We start from the raw sequence: 15,438 nt of genomic DNA, 5'->3' as shown, positions 1-15,438 counted from the left end.
TTGTTCTGACTTTCTTTTGATAATGAATGAAATAGAGTGAGGATAACTATGTGATCCCCTGAACACTGTAAATTTAGTGTTGTCTTTCTAGTGAAGCCTCTGCCCAGCTGTTATTTTTATACTGATTGCCACATTACCCCAAATGTTACCTGAGGTGATTATTGGACTTGACCGAAACTTGTATGAATGAAAATGAGATAACTTTTGTAATGCATTTGTTTTCAAAACAAAGTACTCCCTGAATTTGAGCTATTATTAGAATCCTGTTTTCCTCTAGATTTTAATCGGGTTTTGAACTTTGTTCAAAATTCATCTTTGCTCCCTGATCATCTGTTTCTTGCTCATCAGCTTTATATAACTTTGCAACATCCTGTTACTGATTTTATGGACGTTTTGACAAACGTTTATTCAGTGCCTACTGTATGCAAGGCACAACCTTGGGTATTGGGTCTAAAGACAAAAAAATACCCCCCCCCCCAAACTCCCAAACCTAAAGGATACCTGATCTCAAGAACGAATGAATGTATAAAGCACTTCATAAAAAAGCACTGTGATGTGCTACGGATCCCTGTTTTCTAGGAGCTCACATTCAACTGGGAGAAACAATACCTATGGAAAGTTTCAGTTTCAAATCAGGTCAAAAAATGCCATGGTCCTTAAGGTGCAGAGGTAAAGCAAATGGCAAAGCTTCTTTAATGTCATTATTTCATGTCACTGTTCCTGGACTCTCCGGGTCCGGGTCCTGAGCTTTGCCTCTCAGGTTTACCTTCCCTGGGTGGGGCAATGGAGGGTAGATACATGTACTCAGGTAAATATGGGAATAGAAGGAAGAGAAATGTAGTCAAGAAATATCCGAGCGGGGTGCGACCGCTAAAAGCTAGGGGTGGGTGAGTGTCAAGGAAAGCAAGATGAAAAGCTGCCATCAGAGCAGAACCTAGAAGGAAGATAATGATCTGAAAAGCGGAGATGAGGGAATGCATTCCAGAGTACGGAATGACGGCCTTCCTGAATGCAAGGAGGCGGGAAACCGAGTATGCTTTGACTGTGATAGGCACAGAGGATTCAAAAGCCTGGCGCTTGGAACGTCTGGATCAAAGGTCGATTAAGGCGGCCAACCAGAGCCAGGCGTAATTTCGTTCCTGCAGGAGGGGGGAGGGGGAAAGGCTGGGAATCGGAGTAGATGGGGGTGGTGTTAAGCTTTAGATAAGTGTTTAAGGACCTTAGCGGGAAACCTCGCTCTGTTTCCTCATCTGCAAAATGAAGATTAAAAATATTTGCACTACCTGCCTCACAAGGTTGCGAGGAAATAGCTACATAAGTATAATTATCAGATCTGTGGGTCTATGGGGTTGCTCCCCTTGGATCTCGCCTCATTCATCCCCAGCCCCACTTTGAGCCAGGTAGCCAGCTTGAGATATCTTCAGTCCCCTTCTCTCGCGCATCTCGGGGGTTTTATGCCTCGCAGGGGGAGGAGGAGTGAGGAAAGGTAGGGGTGACTCCGCAAAGGAAACCCCAGTCCCGTGGCCCAGACGTAGACGCCCCTCCTCCCGCCGCTTCGCGGCCAGACGTGCTCCCCACGCCTTGGCTGCCGCGCTGCCTCTCGCGGCCTCGCTGCAGCGCCCCTTTGGGATGCAGCCACTTCTCCGCCCAGATGCAGGTCGGATCCACGTCAGCTCCTTCTCGCCCCACCCACCTGCCCCCCTCCCCCCGCCTCGCCCAGCTTCTTCCGGCCTATTGGTTGCCTAGACCCGAGCGAAGTCTGCGCGAACCAAGTGGATGGACCGCGATGGGCAGATCTCTAGCGCTGCGCGTCACTCAAGGTATCCATATCGCCCCCAGTTGCACTGAGAAGGACCTTTATTTCCCAGCATGCAAAGCGGTAAGAGCATCTGCTGGGATTTGTAGTTCTTTGCCTCCTTCCTTAGCAAAGGGTTGCTTGTGGCTGATGGGGGAAGGTATTGAATGTGGAGGGTTGGAATGTGATGAATGGGATAATGGAGCCCGAGGGTAGAAACTGGATAGAAGAATGGTTGGGAATGGATGGATGGAGGGGGATAGAATCAGAGTACGACTGGGGGAGGGATTCATACATAAAATGGAATAGCAACAGGTGTCAGAGGAATTCAGGATGCAGTAGTCCAGTTTTCACAGGATTAGGGATTGGGGCAGTTAGTAGCATCCCCCTGAGGGAGTCCCAAGCACAAATCTGACTGGGCAGGGAAAGGGAAAAGCCATGCCTAGGATCGAGCCAGATTGAAGAAGTGATCACCTCCTTTGTTGGCATTTGGGTGCTTCTGGTTGTTTTCCAACCGCCCAGGCAGTAGAGGTGGCTGGAGGACAATGCAGGAAGCTAGTATCCCAGCTGTAGGGGGTGGGAGTGGAGGAGCCATTCCTGTTTCCTCACCCTGGGCCTCAGAATCTGCATAGGGTGATACTGGGACCACTGGGTGCTCTCAACAAGCACTTTAGGAGCTCTCCTCCGTTTCTCCTGGCTCATTCGTTTGCTGGGTTAGCCTCAGACGGAATATTTTCGATACCTTTAACTTCTTCCATTTCTGAAAGTCCCTGTAAGATAGACACAATTGTGAACAGTCAGGATGGAGCAGCTGATCAGGAGAGAAGAATGGCTTGGGAAATGGGAGTGAGAGGCCCTCCTGCTTTCTCTATTTCTTTATTAGAAATCTTGACTGCTTCCAATCTACTCCCCACACCCCATCTCCAATTAGGTAAGTACAAAGCCATACAGTGCCAGACTGGGGACCCAGGGCTCAGAGTTTTTCTGCCCCAGTCTTCATTACCCTTCATCAAGGCTCTGTCCAGGAGCCTGTCCTCTCCCCTTAAATGTCACTAAGTGGGAAAACGATTAATCTGCCACATCATCTTCTCCCATTCTAATACCTCCTGCAGCTCCTGATAGCGTAGTCTCCGAGCACCACAGCATCCTGGCTTTCTTTGGCTCAGCAGGAAGAGGGAAAAGGCTGAGGCCAGAGCTCCCCCTAAGGTGAAGGCCTCTGCACTCAATTTCAGCATCATCCAGCCAACCCACTGCAGGCAAATGGATCCTGGGATGGGACTTGCAGTCTCCCCTTTCCATTGAATGACTCTTCCTGCCTCCTACTTCTCCCAGTTTCTCTTCCAATCACTCTCCCTTATTCCCTTTCCCCTTTCATGATACCTGGTAGGAGGTTGACTGTAGTAAGGCCAGCTTCATCCCCTGGACCACAACAACAACAAGCCCCAGGATCAACCCAAATAAGTTGAGTATCATCATGGCTCTCACCTGCCAGAGAGTGAATTTGATCTCATCCTGCCCAAGACAAAGGGAAGCCCACCAGCCCAGAATATCTGTCCCACCAGTTTTTTCCCATCTTTTAATCTTGAGCCATTGTCCCAGCAATCTACCTCATTTCCCCCTCTTAGTCATCTCTACCAAGTGCCAGATTGGAAGCACTGATTCTCTGGATCTCTTCAGCATAGTTATTAGTCCAATAGTGTCTGGGGAATTCTGAGTTCAGGACCCATACTCACCTTCCAGAGTCTAGGTGTCCTTTGAAGTTCTAGGGTCAAGATCCCAGTAAGCAGTCCCTGAAAGTTAAGAGGCAGTTGGATTGTTGCTCGGTGAGTGGGGTGACTCCCTGAATTCTTCCCTCATACTCCCTGGGTCTCACCGAAACTCCTGGCCAGAGGGGCACCGCTCCATTCAGGTGGCAGTCTGATTCTAGGCATGCAGTGGTTATAGCAAAGAGTACAGAAGCCACAGCCATCCACACCTGGCTCACCTGATTTGGTAGTGTGAGAGGAGGTAGAACACATAGGGTGGAAGGAAGTGGTAGTTCTCACTTTTGCCTTCCTTCATGTTCTTCAAAATAACAGCTCATATTTATATAGTAAAGTTTGCCAAGTACTTTACTTACAATAGTTCTTTGACAGGTAGCTCAAGAGTCTTTAACTGTTTTTATAGATGAGGGAGTTCTCAGAGGGGAAATTACCTGCTTGGTGTCATACAGCTATGTGTTAGAGCCAGGCTTTGAACCTAGGTCTCTTAACTACTGATCTAGAGCTCTCTTTCCATCGCACCAAGCCCAAACCCTTCTCTCATACCTGAGGTGCAAGTGGAAAGAGGAGGGGATGTATACATGTAGGGGGAAGGTAACAAAGAGAAAGGGAAAGGAGGGGTGGAGTGATTTTCTGGAGGTGGGGACACTATTCCTGGTATAATGGAGGGGATGATCCAGGGGCTGGAGAAGTAAGATGGATCTCACCGATAACACCAGAAGAGGTCCTTTCTCTCTGTGTTGGGCCCAATGCCTCAACTTTTCTTCCCGGATCGCCTGCCTCTCTTCTACAGATTGGATCTCTTCCTCCTCCATGACTTTACTGGAACCTAGAAGGACCTCACAGCTTTAGCCCCAGGGACATGAAGCTCTCTGGCTCTAGGGAGCCTAGGGTCACCTAAATCAGAGAAGTTCCCAATTTTCAAGACTTAGCTTTGAGAGAGACATGCACTGCCTTTTCTGCCCTTAGTTTACTGCCTCAGCCACCCATCTACTTACCCCCAAACTATACTCCCTCCTGGGAGCTTAAGTTTTCTGACTTGTGGCTCTGGCTACTTCTTCAGAGAGGCAGGAAGCAGTTGGCCATCCTGTTTCTGTGGACCCCAGGAAACAAAAAGCTTGTGGGATACTCTTGGCTCTCCAAGAGAAGACTATGAAGAGCAGGGTGGGGCCAGGGCAAAAGTCCTTGTGACTTGTTGGAGGAAAGGGAACAACCTGAGATAACCAGGGATCCAAGTCACCAGTATTCTAACAGACTTCCCTGGCACCAGAGGTCTTATATGCCTCCATTTTTATTTTCTGTATCTTTACTTTCCTAATCCCAGTCTCTCTTCATCTCCATTTCCCCAGATCTCCAGATCTATCACCATCTATCTGCACCAAATCCCCTCTATATGAATTAGAACTAGAATTCCACTTCACAAATGATACACTTGTTCTCTCCCTCTTTTATCCTGGCCTTCTAACTACCTTACAAGGTAGGTGGGAAAGAAAGTAGTTTTTCCTCTACCCTCCAGATTCTTTCAGGAATGTGACTTTTAGTTAGTGCCTCACATTGGTACCTGGTTAGTCTGCTCAAATTAAAATTTTGTATTTGTGTACTCATTGTTCCTGCCTTTTCTAGTATTTAATAGTCTGAGCTGGAATGAGAGGAAATTATTCTCCAGTTGGTAACCTCATCTCTCTACCTGGTGGAGAGGAATGAGCCCTGGATTTGGAGTCAAGAAAATCTTGGTTCAGATTATTTCTCTGCCACTTGTGACCTGTGTGAACCTGAATAAATTACTTGACCTCTAGAGCCCCACCTTACTCATGTGAAAAATGAAGGGTTTGACTGGAAAGGCTCCAAGGCTCCTCCCAGTTACAAAATCCTATTACAATAAAATCTTAGAACTAGATTAAATAAAGAGCATGTAGTTTAACTGTTTCCCCCACTTCCCCTACTAGTTTTGTGGATAAAAAAAATCTGAGGACCAGAAGGGTTAACTTACTTATAACCACATAGAAAGGTAAAAACTAGAACCCAGACTTACAGTTCAATGATATTTATTTTTATTACAACCTGCTGCTTTCCCTATCATCTTTTCTCTCCATTGTCATCTCCCCCAGTCTAATCTTTCTTTGTTTATCTTTAGTGCTTTACTTCTAGTTCTTTCTCCCATATCTCCTGTTTTCACCTGCTAAGTCCCACCACTCCCACACTGTGAGAACAGAAGCAGAAGGCAATATCCACATTATGGCCCCAAACTGTCCCTTCTCATCAGTTCTTTCCTTCGGATTCTTCCTCTTCTCCTCCCTCCTCCTCCTCCTTCTCCTCTTCCTCTTTCCTTCTTTCTCTTTCTCCCCTCCCATTCCTAGTTCGGGGACAACCACTTCCTTACAACACACCTTATTACCAGGCTCTCCTATGCTTTCTTTAGTTCATTGTGTTGCTTTTCCGGTAGTCCTACACTATAGAAAGGTTACTATTGGGATTAGGCACGTGCCTGGGGGGCTGTGTATGGGGATGGGAGGTGGGGAGATGGGGAAAAGATACACAACTGCCTGCAGGGTATCCTGCAAGGTTTGGCGGCAGTGTACTGCTCCTCAACGGCCTAAAATTGTGGTATATAAGGGGAGTCCCACTAGGGCAAATGCCGGGACGGCTGCCATTATTACAGCCATCTAATAATAGCTTTAGAAATATAATAATAAACCAGCTATTATATTCCTTAACTTTGACGGTGATATTAAGGTGTGCGTGACGGGTTCAAAATACAACCACTAAAACGCAGTTCAGGAGGGACTAGATTAGACACATACACGCGCGCGCGCGCGCACACACACACATTTATACACTATGCAGATAAATGATGAGAAACTAAATGCCTGGTAAGGGGCAGTCAAGACGGGATACAGGGCGGCGGGGTTGATGGGGTGGTGGTGAAGGGGGGGGGGGCTGCCGGAGGTGGGGGGACTGGAGGGAAGAGGCTGATGACCTTTTTAAAAAACCTCATCCTCTGAGCCCCATCACCTGGTCCCTCCTCAGAAAGGCGCCCCCATCTTCCAACCTCACTCCACCTTGTTCGCTCCTGGCTCTCTTTGCCCAGCACTGAGGTGCCTAACCCTGTCTCCCCAGTCCCTGGGACCCCGCTCTTATTCCCGCTCGGCTCCTAGCCCGGCCGCGCCGCCCCCCGCATGCTAATGGCCGGGGCCGCCTCCTGCCCCACACAATGCGGGCCAGGGGCGGGGGCGGGGGGACCGAAGGAGGGGGAGGGGGCGGGGGCCGGGCCCGGCCGGGGGCGGGGGGGCCGGGGCCCAGCGCATCTCCCCCGGCCCCACGTAACGCTGACGCCCGCGCCGCCGGCCCGCCGCCCGCCCGCCCGCTCTGCCGCCGCCCCGGGCTCGTGAGTAGCCTCTTCCCCCCTCCCGTTCTCACTCCCCCCCCACCTCATAAGCCATCCCGGCTCAAGCCCCAGGCCCCCTCCTTACCCCCCCGCCCCGGGGGGGGGCCCGCTCCCCGCGCCCAGCTCGGAGCAGGTGCAGGGGGCGGGGGCGGGGGAGGGGCGCCGGCTCGGCCCCGAGCAAACTTCGCCCAGAGCTCCCAGAGGGGGGGCCAGCCGGGGAGGCCCGGGAAGCTGGGGGCCCAGAGAGAGGTGGGGTCCAGGTCCCGGCGGCGCGGGGAGCGGGGACCCAGGAGGAAGGGCCAGGCCAGGGGGAGTGAGCGTCTTTGTAGGGGCCCGGAGGGGCGGGGAGGGAAGAGGAGTGGAGAGGAGCCGGGGGGCACGGGGCTGGCGAGGTTGGGGAGCCAGGGGTTGGTGGGGGATTCGAGGTACAGGTAGGTAGGGCCTGGGGTTAGGGAGGGGGTGAAGATCCGACCTCTCCGATCTGGGGTGTGGGGGTGGGAGGGAAGAGATGGGGGTGGGGGAAGGACTGTTTCTCTCTGAGTCCCAAACAAAGTGTCACAAAGAGCTCGGCCCGCCGGCAGCCGAGGCAGCGGCTGAAGCTCTGCTTTTGTTCTCCTGAGATGGGGTAGTCGAGCCCCTGGCTGCTTCCTCCTGGACTCTGTCCGCAATCATTTTTCCCATCTCCTCTCACCCGAGTCGGTTTGGGGCTGAAGTGGGGGGTGGGGAGAACCCCATGTGAGCTCAGCCCAATTTACCAATCCAAGTATTGGTAGGACAGCAAGGGGGCTCTTTCCCCCTCAGGGCTTCTCAGACACCCATCCTGGGGCTGGGGGGCTCCCATCTAGTGGAGGGATTCCAACCTGGCTGTAGTCAGCTTGGCTATAGGAACCTGGGGGTTTCACTAACCTCACCCCTGTTTGGTCAGGAGGCCTTGTGAAACCACCAGAAAAAGAGTCAGGTTGGGATTTGGGTAAAGGCCAGAACTCTGGGACAATTTCATTGATTGTGGCCTAAAATTGTTTGGGCAAGTAAGTATACCATACTCCCTCCTACCCCAATATACTGAATCTGGGAAGGAAGTAGTTTTACTCAGTGCCTGGGGCTACTGAAGTGAGTACCCCTATCATGAGGGGTGCCAAGGACTTGGTTCATTGAGTCCCTTTAGCCATGCATGTTTAGATGGTCACTAGTGGGGCTATGCTATCCGAATTGCTAGTGGACTAGGGTAAGTCAGTAGGGCCCTGGGCTGATACTTCTGCCTCCTTTCTTATTAGAGCCATTTTGAGCAGTTTTAACCTTAGCAATGCCTCTAATAAAAATTTGGGGTCTGGACTCTCTACAGAGTTCAAGTTTATAATGTGAAGAGTTATAGATGTATGTATGTGTGTATACATATATCCATACATATGTGTATATATACATTTATACACACATACACATATATAAATAAATAGGCCCTAAAAACACTAACTTAGAGTGCACTTTGATCCTAGATCACTGTTTGACAATTTATAGCTCAGATACTATAGGATGGCATAAGGGCCAATCTTGAGTAGCACTCTAGTTGGGCATTGCAGCTAGCTACCTGCATTTCTCTAGCCACTTAAAGTTGGAGGTCCTTGACCTTCCAAATCTCTAATTATTCTACTTCAGGACTTGGGGGCAAGTAGTATGGCACACAATTTAAATTATTGACTCTTGTCTTAAGTCATACAACCTCTTTAGATTTATAATGAGTGAAAAACAATTGTGGGTTATTAGGGACCAAAAAGGTATGTGTGTTTATGGGGAAGGGGGGATGGAAAGGAAATTTGCTTTTCTAGATAATCTTTGTATCAGTCATGACCCTTGAGCCTTGAACTAATCCAGACTTTATGGGAAATAAAATGTTTTGTTTTATACCTAGGTGATATCATGAACCTTGAATAGGATGAAGGCCCTACTTCAGTAAATCTAGGATTCCTTTAATTTTTAGTTAGTTAATTAGTTTTATATTGGGGTAAACCTAAGACCTGACTATGATGATAACTCATGTTATCAAAGTGGACCTAGATTGGCCTCTGAGGTTGGTTTTAGACCACTCTTTTCTAGGAGAATGTGATCTACTTAGGAAAATCTGTGTTGAGTTCTAATAATATATAATTTGGCTCTTATTTAGAACCTTTTCACATGTCTAAGAACTCCTGAAATAATATTATACTTGGGGATTTTATTCCCCTCAAACCCATTAAAAACTATCTCTAATGATAGTTTCTGCCTCTTAAAAGTGAAAATTTCTCAGGCCTGTTGAGCTCTGGTTCTATATTTCTTGAGCTTTGAAGGAGCTCTAGAACTTTTTCAGGCTCTGGGAGGCATGGGAGGGAAGTTCATGAAAATGGATTCTGGATTAAAATAAAAATGGATTAATGGATTCTGAACATTCAGAATCCCCACCCCAAGCCATTTAGTTTCTCTGAATATACAAGATTGGTTGTATACCAGGATGTTCTGGAATCCCCAAGATAGCTCCAGAATGAGACAGCCTTAAGAAATAGATTCTTCAGGACCTATTTCTAGAATGTACAAACTGTAATTGGCAGGACATTCCTCCTTATATGTAGTAAATTAATCCAGTTTCAATTTTATTCCATGACATTTGTTTATTTTCAGTGACATTGGGAAGTTCAAAAGAGCTCCCCTAGAATCTCACTTTGTCTTTGGTCTATTAGATGAGAAATTGGTCTCTTTCTGGTTCCCAGTGCCCTCTTTTGGTGTTGAGAGGACAAACATGGCCCCTCTGATGTATATACCATTTTCCTTTCTGTGGTGCTGAGGTGGCCCAAGGTACCCCCCTGGTAGTCCATTGTACTCTCCATGGTACTGAATCTTGCAGTGACTTGTTCTGCTTGCTCTCCCAAATTCAAGAGGTATCAACCAGAACTCTCTTTGGGTTCTGTTAGGCTCTTGGCCCCAATTAAAAAATGTTTTTTTTTTCCCCCCTGGTGGTTCTAGAATTGAATGAGGGAAGATGTGCTAACTTTGGGAGTGGATATTTTATTGGTAGCTCAGGGGCCTACAGACAGGGACTCCTTTGTCCTAAATTACACTAATAATTGAAGCTCCCACAGCCTACAGGGTCATAGATCCCAGATAATAGATGGAGGTTCTGCATATTCCATATAGAGTCCCTGGACATGGAGGGTCCTCCAGGGGTCATTATAGCTCTCCCTCAAAGCAAGAATGATCTTCTCTTGGCTCAGACAATCTTTCCTGTTATTAAAGGTCAAAGGGAAAGACATGGCTTATTCTTCCTTAGTAACACATTTCAGATGAACAACTCTCACTGTAAGGAAGTTTTTTATAATGTGGCCTAGATTAAGTACAGTTCTGTGTAAAGGCAGGATGATCTCAGGTTCTCTCTTCTAACCCTGTTTGGGTAATTGGCATGGTAGGTCAGCACAATATAACAGAAAGATGTTTGGCCTAGGAATATAGACCTGGGCTCTAAATACTGTGTGGACTTAGACAAATCTCATCTCTCTGACTCAATTTCCTCATCTGTAAAATAAGGAGGCTGGACTAGATTATCTTTAGATTTAGATTTTCAGTTTGGAGGTTCTGTGATTCAGTCTTGGATCCCTCACACTGACCTCCTTTGTAAGCTAGCGTGCCCCCTGACTTTTCCTTTCAGTGCAAAGAGCTTCCCTGAACACTCCAGCAAGGATGACCAGGCCTTGAAGTCTTAGCCTGGAAAACTTTAACCCTTTCCTTTCCAGACTATGTGCTGGGCCTCTTGTCTGTGCAGATGGCCCTAGCCCCGCCTTTCTGCCCCACACTCCAGGCTGTGGAGCTCAGAGCCAGTGTAATCCTCCTCTTGTGTGAGGGAGCCTCTCCCCTGCAGAGATAAGGAAAGCCTGGCTTGGAGCAGCCCTGGACAAAGGGGCTGTGAGGTACCATCAGGTCGCAGTCTCCAGGGTGCTAGAAGCAAGGGAATGGTTTTTATCAGGATTTTTCACTTTTGATTCCCTTTCCCAGGCCAGCAGAACCCCTTTGCTCTCATTCTTCCCCAACTGTTTTCCCATCTCATCTCGGTTTCTGTCTCCTACCCCCCCCCCCATACCCCTCCCCCCTGTCTGTCTCCAGACTTGCTGCTACTGCTGCTGGGAGGTGTTTCTCTCCCATGCATGAATGAGTCTCTGTAATGAATGGAAATGAATGGAGCAGGAATCCAGGCAGAGGGAGGGGGAATGAAGGGGGAAAAGCAGAAAGACAGGGTTCAGGCAAAAGGAAGGGTAGCCTTGGCTAGCATGATGCGCAATGGGTAAAGGGAGGGAATAGATAGCCAGGAAGCTAGGTAATTCTACTTGACTGAGAAAGGGAAGTGCCCAACCCAACTAGGAAGATATGGGGGAGTCATGAGGTTCAGTCCTCCGCCCATATAATGGAAGAACTAATGGAAGAACGGTACATGGGATGGACTACAGGATAACTGGCAAAAGTCAGCATAGGAAGGGTTGTCAGTTCCGAAATTCTCACTCATTTTTTGTTGGATCTGGGGTGGGGGTGGGAAATAAAGGGTTTTGATTTCTGAGAAATTGGAGAAAATCTGTGCCCTTCCCTTCCCCCCCCCCCCCCCCCCAGCAGTTTAAAAGGAAGATCATCTGTTTTTGAGTTTTGGAGTGGGAAGGGTCCCTTTCCCTTCTGATTTGGTCCATCAATTCCACGTGGAAACCCCTGATCTCATACTGGGAATCTGGCTTTCTCTCTCCAGCCCCCTTGCCCCAGACGCTTCCACCAGAGGCTTTCCCTCCTCCCTTCAATCCCTGGCACCAAAGAATGTGAACTGAGTCCATGGAGGTGAGTGATGCAGTTGCCCTCTCCCAGAGCACTCAATCATCCTTTGCCCTCATTGGCCCCATACTGCCCGGGGCAGGAAAAAGTTGGGGGTTAGGAGTGTGTGTGGAGATGGTAGTTGGTTGTTTGTCTGAGGAAAGTCTGTTACTTTCCTTCTTTAATCCCTACCACTCACTTTTCCCCTTGGGGCTCTGCTGTCCCTTGATCCTCCCTTTTCCCGCCCCCGTAGTTCTTATCTTCCGGTTCCCCACTTCCCTCTTCCTTGTATCCTCTCTTGACCCGACTCCTCCGCTCCTGTCTTGGCAGGGCTCACGTCCTCGCTCCCCGGGCGGCCCCCTAGCCCTGCCAGCCTTCGACGGCGAGCTGGACCTGCAGCGTTACTCCAACGGGCCAGGCGTAAGCGGGGGGCCGGCGGGAATGGGAGCAGCCGGCTGGCCTGAGAGCCGAGGGAGCGGGCGGCGCTTCCCGTGTCCAGTATGCGGGAAGCGCTTTCGCTTCAATTCGATCCTGGCGCTGCATCTGCGGGCCCACCCGGGCGCCCAGCCCTTCCAATGCCCGCACTGCGGTCACCGCACGGCTCAGAGGGCCCTGCTGCGCTTGCACTTGCGCACGCACCAGCCGGAGCGCCCGCGCAGCCCCGCGGCGCGCTTGCTGTTGGAGCTGGAGGAGCGCGCCCTATTGCGGGAGGCCCGGCTGGGCAGTGCGCCCGGGGTGCCCCTGCAACCCACGCCCTCTGCAGAGCTCCCCGCCCCGGCTCCGGTTCCGGCTCCGGCCCCAGCCCCGGCCCCAACTCTACCTGCCTTCCGTTGCCCCTTCTGCAAAGGCAAGTTCCGCACGGCCGCGGAGCGTGAACGCCACCTGCACATCCTCCACCGGCCTTGGAAATGCAACCTGTGCAGCTTCGGGTCCAGCCAGGAGGAGGAGCTGCTGCGCCACAGCCTGACAGCTCATGGCAATCCCGAGCGCTCCCTAGCGGCCGCTTCGGCTGCTCCTCAGCCCATGCCCTTGCCCCTGCCCCCGCCGCAGCCAGAATCTGAGTCCGCCCCAGAGCTTGAACCCGCGCCCGAGCCGGAGCCTGCCCCAGCTCCAGCCACTGCTCCCGAGGAGCCTCCTGCGCCCCCGGAGTTCCGTTGCCAAGTCTGCGGCCAGAGTTTCACTCAGTCTTGGTTCCTCAAAGGCCACATGCGCAAGCATAAGGCCTCCTTCGACCACGCGTGCCCCGTCTGCGGCCGCTGCTTCAAGGAACCCTGGTTCCTCAAAAACCACATGAAGGTGCACGCTAGCAAGCTGGGGGCCCTGCGTGCGCCCGGGCCAGGCTCAGCCCCTCCCCGGGCCCCTCCCCCAGCTGACCTGGGCTTGCTGGCTTATGAGCCCCTGGGTCCTGCGTTACTGTTGGCCCCAGCACCACCACAGGGGGATCGGGCTGAGCCCCCTGGCCTGCTGGGATACCTGAGCTTGAGAGCTGGGAAAGCCAGGCCCAATGGGGAGGGCACTGAGACCGGGGGTGCTGGTCGGGGCTTCGGGGGGTTTCGGCCGCTCCCGGCCCGGGAACGCCGACCCCGTCTGGAGGAGCCAGATGAAGAGGAGGAGGATGTAGTGGTGGAAGCAGAGGAGGACAGCTGGACTCGGAGCAGAGCCCTTGGCACGTTGGCTTCACTTCATAGACGACCAGGGGAGGGCCCAGGTCATACTGCTCCTGCTGCAGGGGGCCAACCCCGACCTGCAGCCTCCCAGGGTAAGTATGCAGCTAGGGAGGCGTTTAACACCTCTTGGCAGGAGCTTTCCATTTTAGATGGTATACTGTTCTCCTTTTCTCTTGCTGCATTTCGAGTCCTTCATTCTCCCTATATTTTCCCTTCCTCCCATTCCTGGTAGTATCAGTCTTTTCCCCCCTCTTTTCCCGTCTCCCCCGCTTTCCCTCCCACTCCTTTCCACTCTAGTCTTGTAGAGCCCCAGTTTGCAGCTTCGAGGGAAAATAGGGAGGATGCAGCTGGGATCTTAACTCCACTCCTTAACATGTGTTGCAGAAGAGAACGGGCTGTTGGTAGGGGGAACACGGCCTGAAGGGGGCCGGGGAGCCTCGGGCAAGGACTGCCCCTTCTGTGGGAAATCCTTCCGTTCTGCACACCACCTCAAAGTGCATCTGCGGGTGCATACAGGTGAGATGGGGTGGGGAGAAGGCATCTCAGAGGACTTCCAAGGGTTGGAAATTATTTAGGTCTTGAGAAGGAAGAAGAAAGCAGGTGGGCTTGGGAGGATTAGGCGAATCTGTTATCCTAAACTGGAAATACATTTGAGGATGCACAGGTTGTAGGAAGACCTTCAGTAATTGGCGGGGTCATTGGTTTGGGGGAGTCTTCTGTCATGACTTTAGGCCTTAGAACTCGGAGGTGCCCCCCTCCCAGTTTTCTGACCTGCAAGTCTGTGAAGGGGGAAGGGAGTTCAGGGAAGGATGAGGAGCTTCCATGAGTCCTTTTCTTCTCCCCAACTGAATTTTCTACTCTGCAGGTGAGCGCCCCTACAAGTGTCCCCACTGTGATTACGCGGGTACCCAGTCGGGCTCCCTCAAATACCATCTGCAGCGCCACCATCGAGAGCAAAGGAGCGGGGCGGGACCAGGGCCGCCCCCGGAACCTCCACCCCCTCCTCAGCGGGGTTCAGCTCCGTCCCAAGGGGCTAAACCCAATCCTGCGCCTCCAACCTGGGCGGAGGGCGCCATGGGCTCCCGCCTCCCTTCCAGCGCCACTGCCCCCTCCCGACGTAAGCCTGTCAGCCCGGGGAGGACCCTGCGCAATGGGCGAGGAGGCGAAGCCGAGCCTCTGGACCTGTCCCTGCGGGCGGGGACCGGAGGTGAGGCCGGGGCCGGGGGCTCCCTGCACCGCTGCCTCTTCTGTCCTTTTGCCACTGGAGCTCCTGAGCTCATGGCTTTGCATCTGCAAGTGCATCACAGCCGTAGGGCTCGGGGTCGCAGGCCACCCCAATCTGCCCCTTCCCCACCCTCCTCGGCTTGCGTCCTGTCAGGGGAGTTGACCCCCAGCCCCCCGCAGGATGGGGATGGGAGCCCGGGGCTGTCCCGATCGGGAGAGGCGGCAGGGGCTGGGGTGGGCGGTCAGGAGCGGTAGGGAGCCCGCTTAGGGGCAGGTAGCATAGAGAGAGCGCTCGCCTTGAGGGAGCGGGAAATCACTAGAGGTAGTTGGGTAGGGCAGCCAGCAGGGGGCAGCTCGGGACCCACATCCAGTCCTCAGGCAGGTCTGGGCAGAGCCTGGAGAAGTCAGCCTGGGATGGGTGGGTTGGAGGGCGTTGTCCACCCTGACCTGGGGAGAGTCACAGTGCCTTAGAGTGGCGGAGGTGGGGGGCAGAGAGCAGAGTCCTAGGGCGGGAAAGGGGGCCGTTAGAGAGGGCCACCCCACCAGTCCTTGCTGGTCCATAGCCGTGAGAGTTTATTTTTGTATGAGGGGGACCGTCCCACCCTCCTCCTGTCCCTAGCAGGGGTCCTGTAGACGTTGCTATTTTTGGTACGATCCGGAAGAGCCGGTTTTCCCCAATAAACAGGTGTCTTAAGGCACTAGGCACTGTGTCCTTTTGTTGGCCTATGTCTTACTCTTCTTTGTCAGTCAACTCCATAAGGCAGGCAGTTTCTTCAGACACTGTTGCGGAAGCAGCCT

General features: G+C 51.8%; 2 protein-coding genes across 6 annotated transcripts; one reads left to right on the top strand and one right to left on the bottom strand.

The window, feature by feature from the left end:
* The first annotated feature begins 1,542 nt into the window (after positions 1 to 1,542).
* Positions 1,543 to 15,338, top strand: ZNF219 (zinc finger protein 219). 4 transcript variants are annotated; one of them, XM_003340020.4, is made up of 5 exons: positions 1,543 to 1,879; positions 11,691 to 11,776; positions 12,080 to 13,508; positions 13,801 to 13,932; positions 14,282 to 15,338. In XM_003340020.4, exons 2-5 carry the CDS (start codon positions 11,771 to 11,773, stop codon positions 14,893 to 14,895), a joined length of 2,181 nt encoding a protein of 726 aa, XP_003340068.2. In that variant the 5' UTR covers positions 1,543 to 1,879; positions 11,691 to 11,770; the 3' UTR covers positions 14,896 to 15,338. The 4 variants fall into 4 exon arrangements, with proteins under 4 accessions (XP_003340068.2, XP_016283106.1, XP_056665959.1 ...); XM_016427620.2 differs by lacking the exon at positions 1,543 to 1,879 and adding an exon at positions 6,352 to 6,425; XM_056809981.1 differs by lacking the exon at positions 1,543 to 1,879 and adding an exon at positions 6,798 to 6,940.
* Positions 1,840 to 12,673, bottom strand: TMEM253 (transmembrane protein 253). 2 transcript variants are annotated; one of them, XM_001379426.4, is made up of 8 exons: positions 12,570 to 12,673; positions 4,554 to 4,648; positions 4,263 to 4,384; positions 3,669 to 3,779; positions 3,529 to 3,585; positions 3,176 to 3,280; positions 2,899 to 3,045; positions 1,840 to 2,565 (listed from the first exon to the last, which is right to left on the bottom strand). In XM_001379426.4, the coding sequence occupies exons 3-8, from the start codon at positions 4,368 to 4,370 to the stop codon at positions 2,494 to 2,496; spliced, it is 600 nt and encodes a 199-aa protein (XP_001379463.1). In that variant the 5' UTR covers positions 4,371 to 4,384; positions 4,554 to 4,648; positions 12,570 to 12,673; the 3' UTR covers positions 1,840 to 2,493. The 2 variants fall into 2 exon arrangements, with proteins under 2 accessions (XP_001379463.1, XP_056665961.1); XM_056809983.1 differs by lacking the exon at positions 3,669 to 3,779.
* Positions 15,339 to 15,438: the final 100 nt, after the last annotated feature.

Source organism: Monodelphis domestica, chromosome 1 (genome assembly GCF_027887165.1).
Source record: "Monodelphis domestica isolate mMonDom1 chromosome 1, mMonDom1.pri, whole genome shotgun sequence".
Classification (NCBI taxonomy): Eukaryota; Metazoa; Chordata; class Mammalia; order Didelphimorphia; family Didelphidae; genus Monodelphis; species Monodelphis domestica.
The sequence above is the reverse complement of the archived record's forward strand: the minus strand, read 5'-3'. Positions and strand labels throughout refer to the sequence as shown.

Coding starts and splice junctions, on each gene's coding strand:
- ZNF219 (XM_003340020.4), top strand. Junction 13,509..13,800: donor CCGACCTGCAGCCTCCCAGG/GTAAGTATGCAG, acceptor CATGTGTTGCAG/AAGAGAACGGGCTGTTGGTA. Junction 13,933..14,281: donor GCATCTGCGGGTGCATACAG/GTGAGATGGGGT, acceptor TCTACTCTGCAG/GTGAGCGCCCCTACAAGTGT.
- TMEM253 (XM_001379426.4), bottom strand. CDS start 4,370: ATGGAGGAGGAAGAGATCCAATCTGTAGAAGAGAGGCAGGCGATCCGG. Junction 3,780..4,262: donor GACCTCTTCTGGTGTTATCG/GTGAGATCCATC, acceptor CTACCAAATCAG/GTGAGCCAGGTGTGGATGGC. Junction 2,566..2,898: donor GCTATCAGGAGCTGCAGGAG/GTATTAGAATGG, acceptor TCTATCTTACAG/GGACTTTCAGAAATGGAAGA.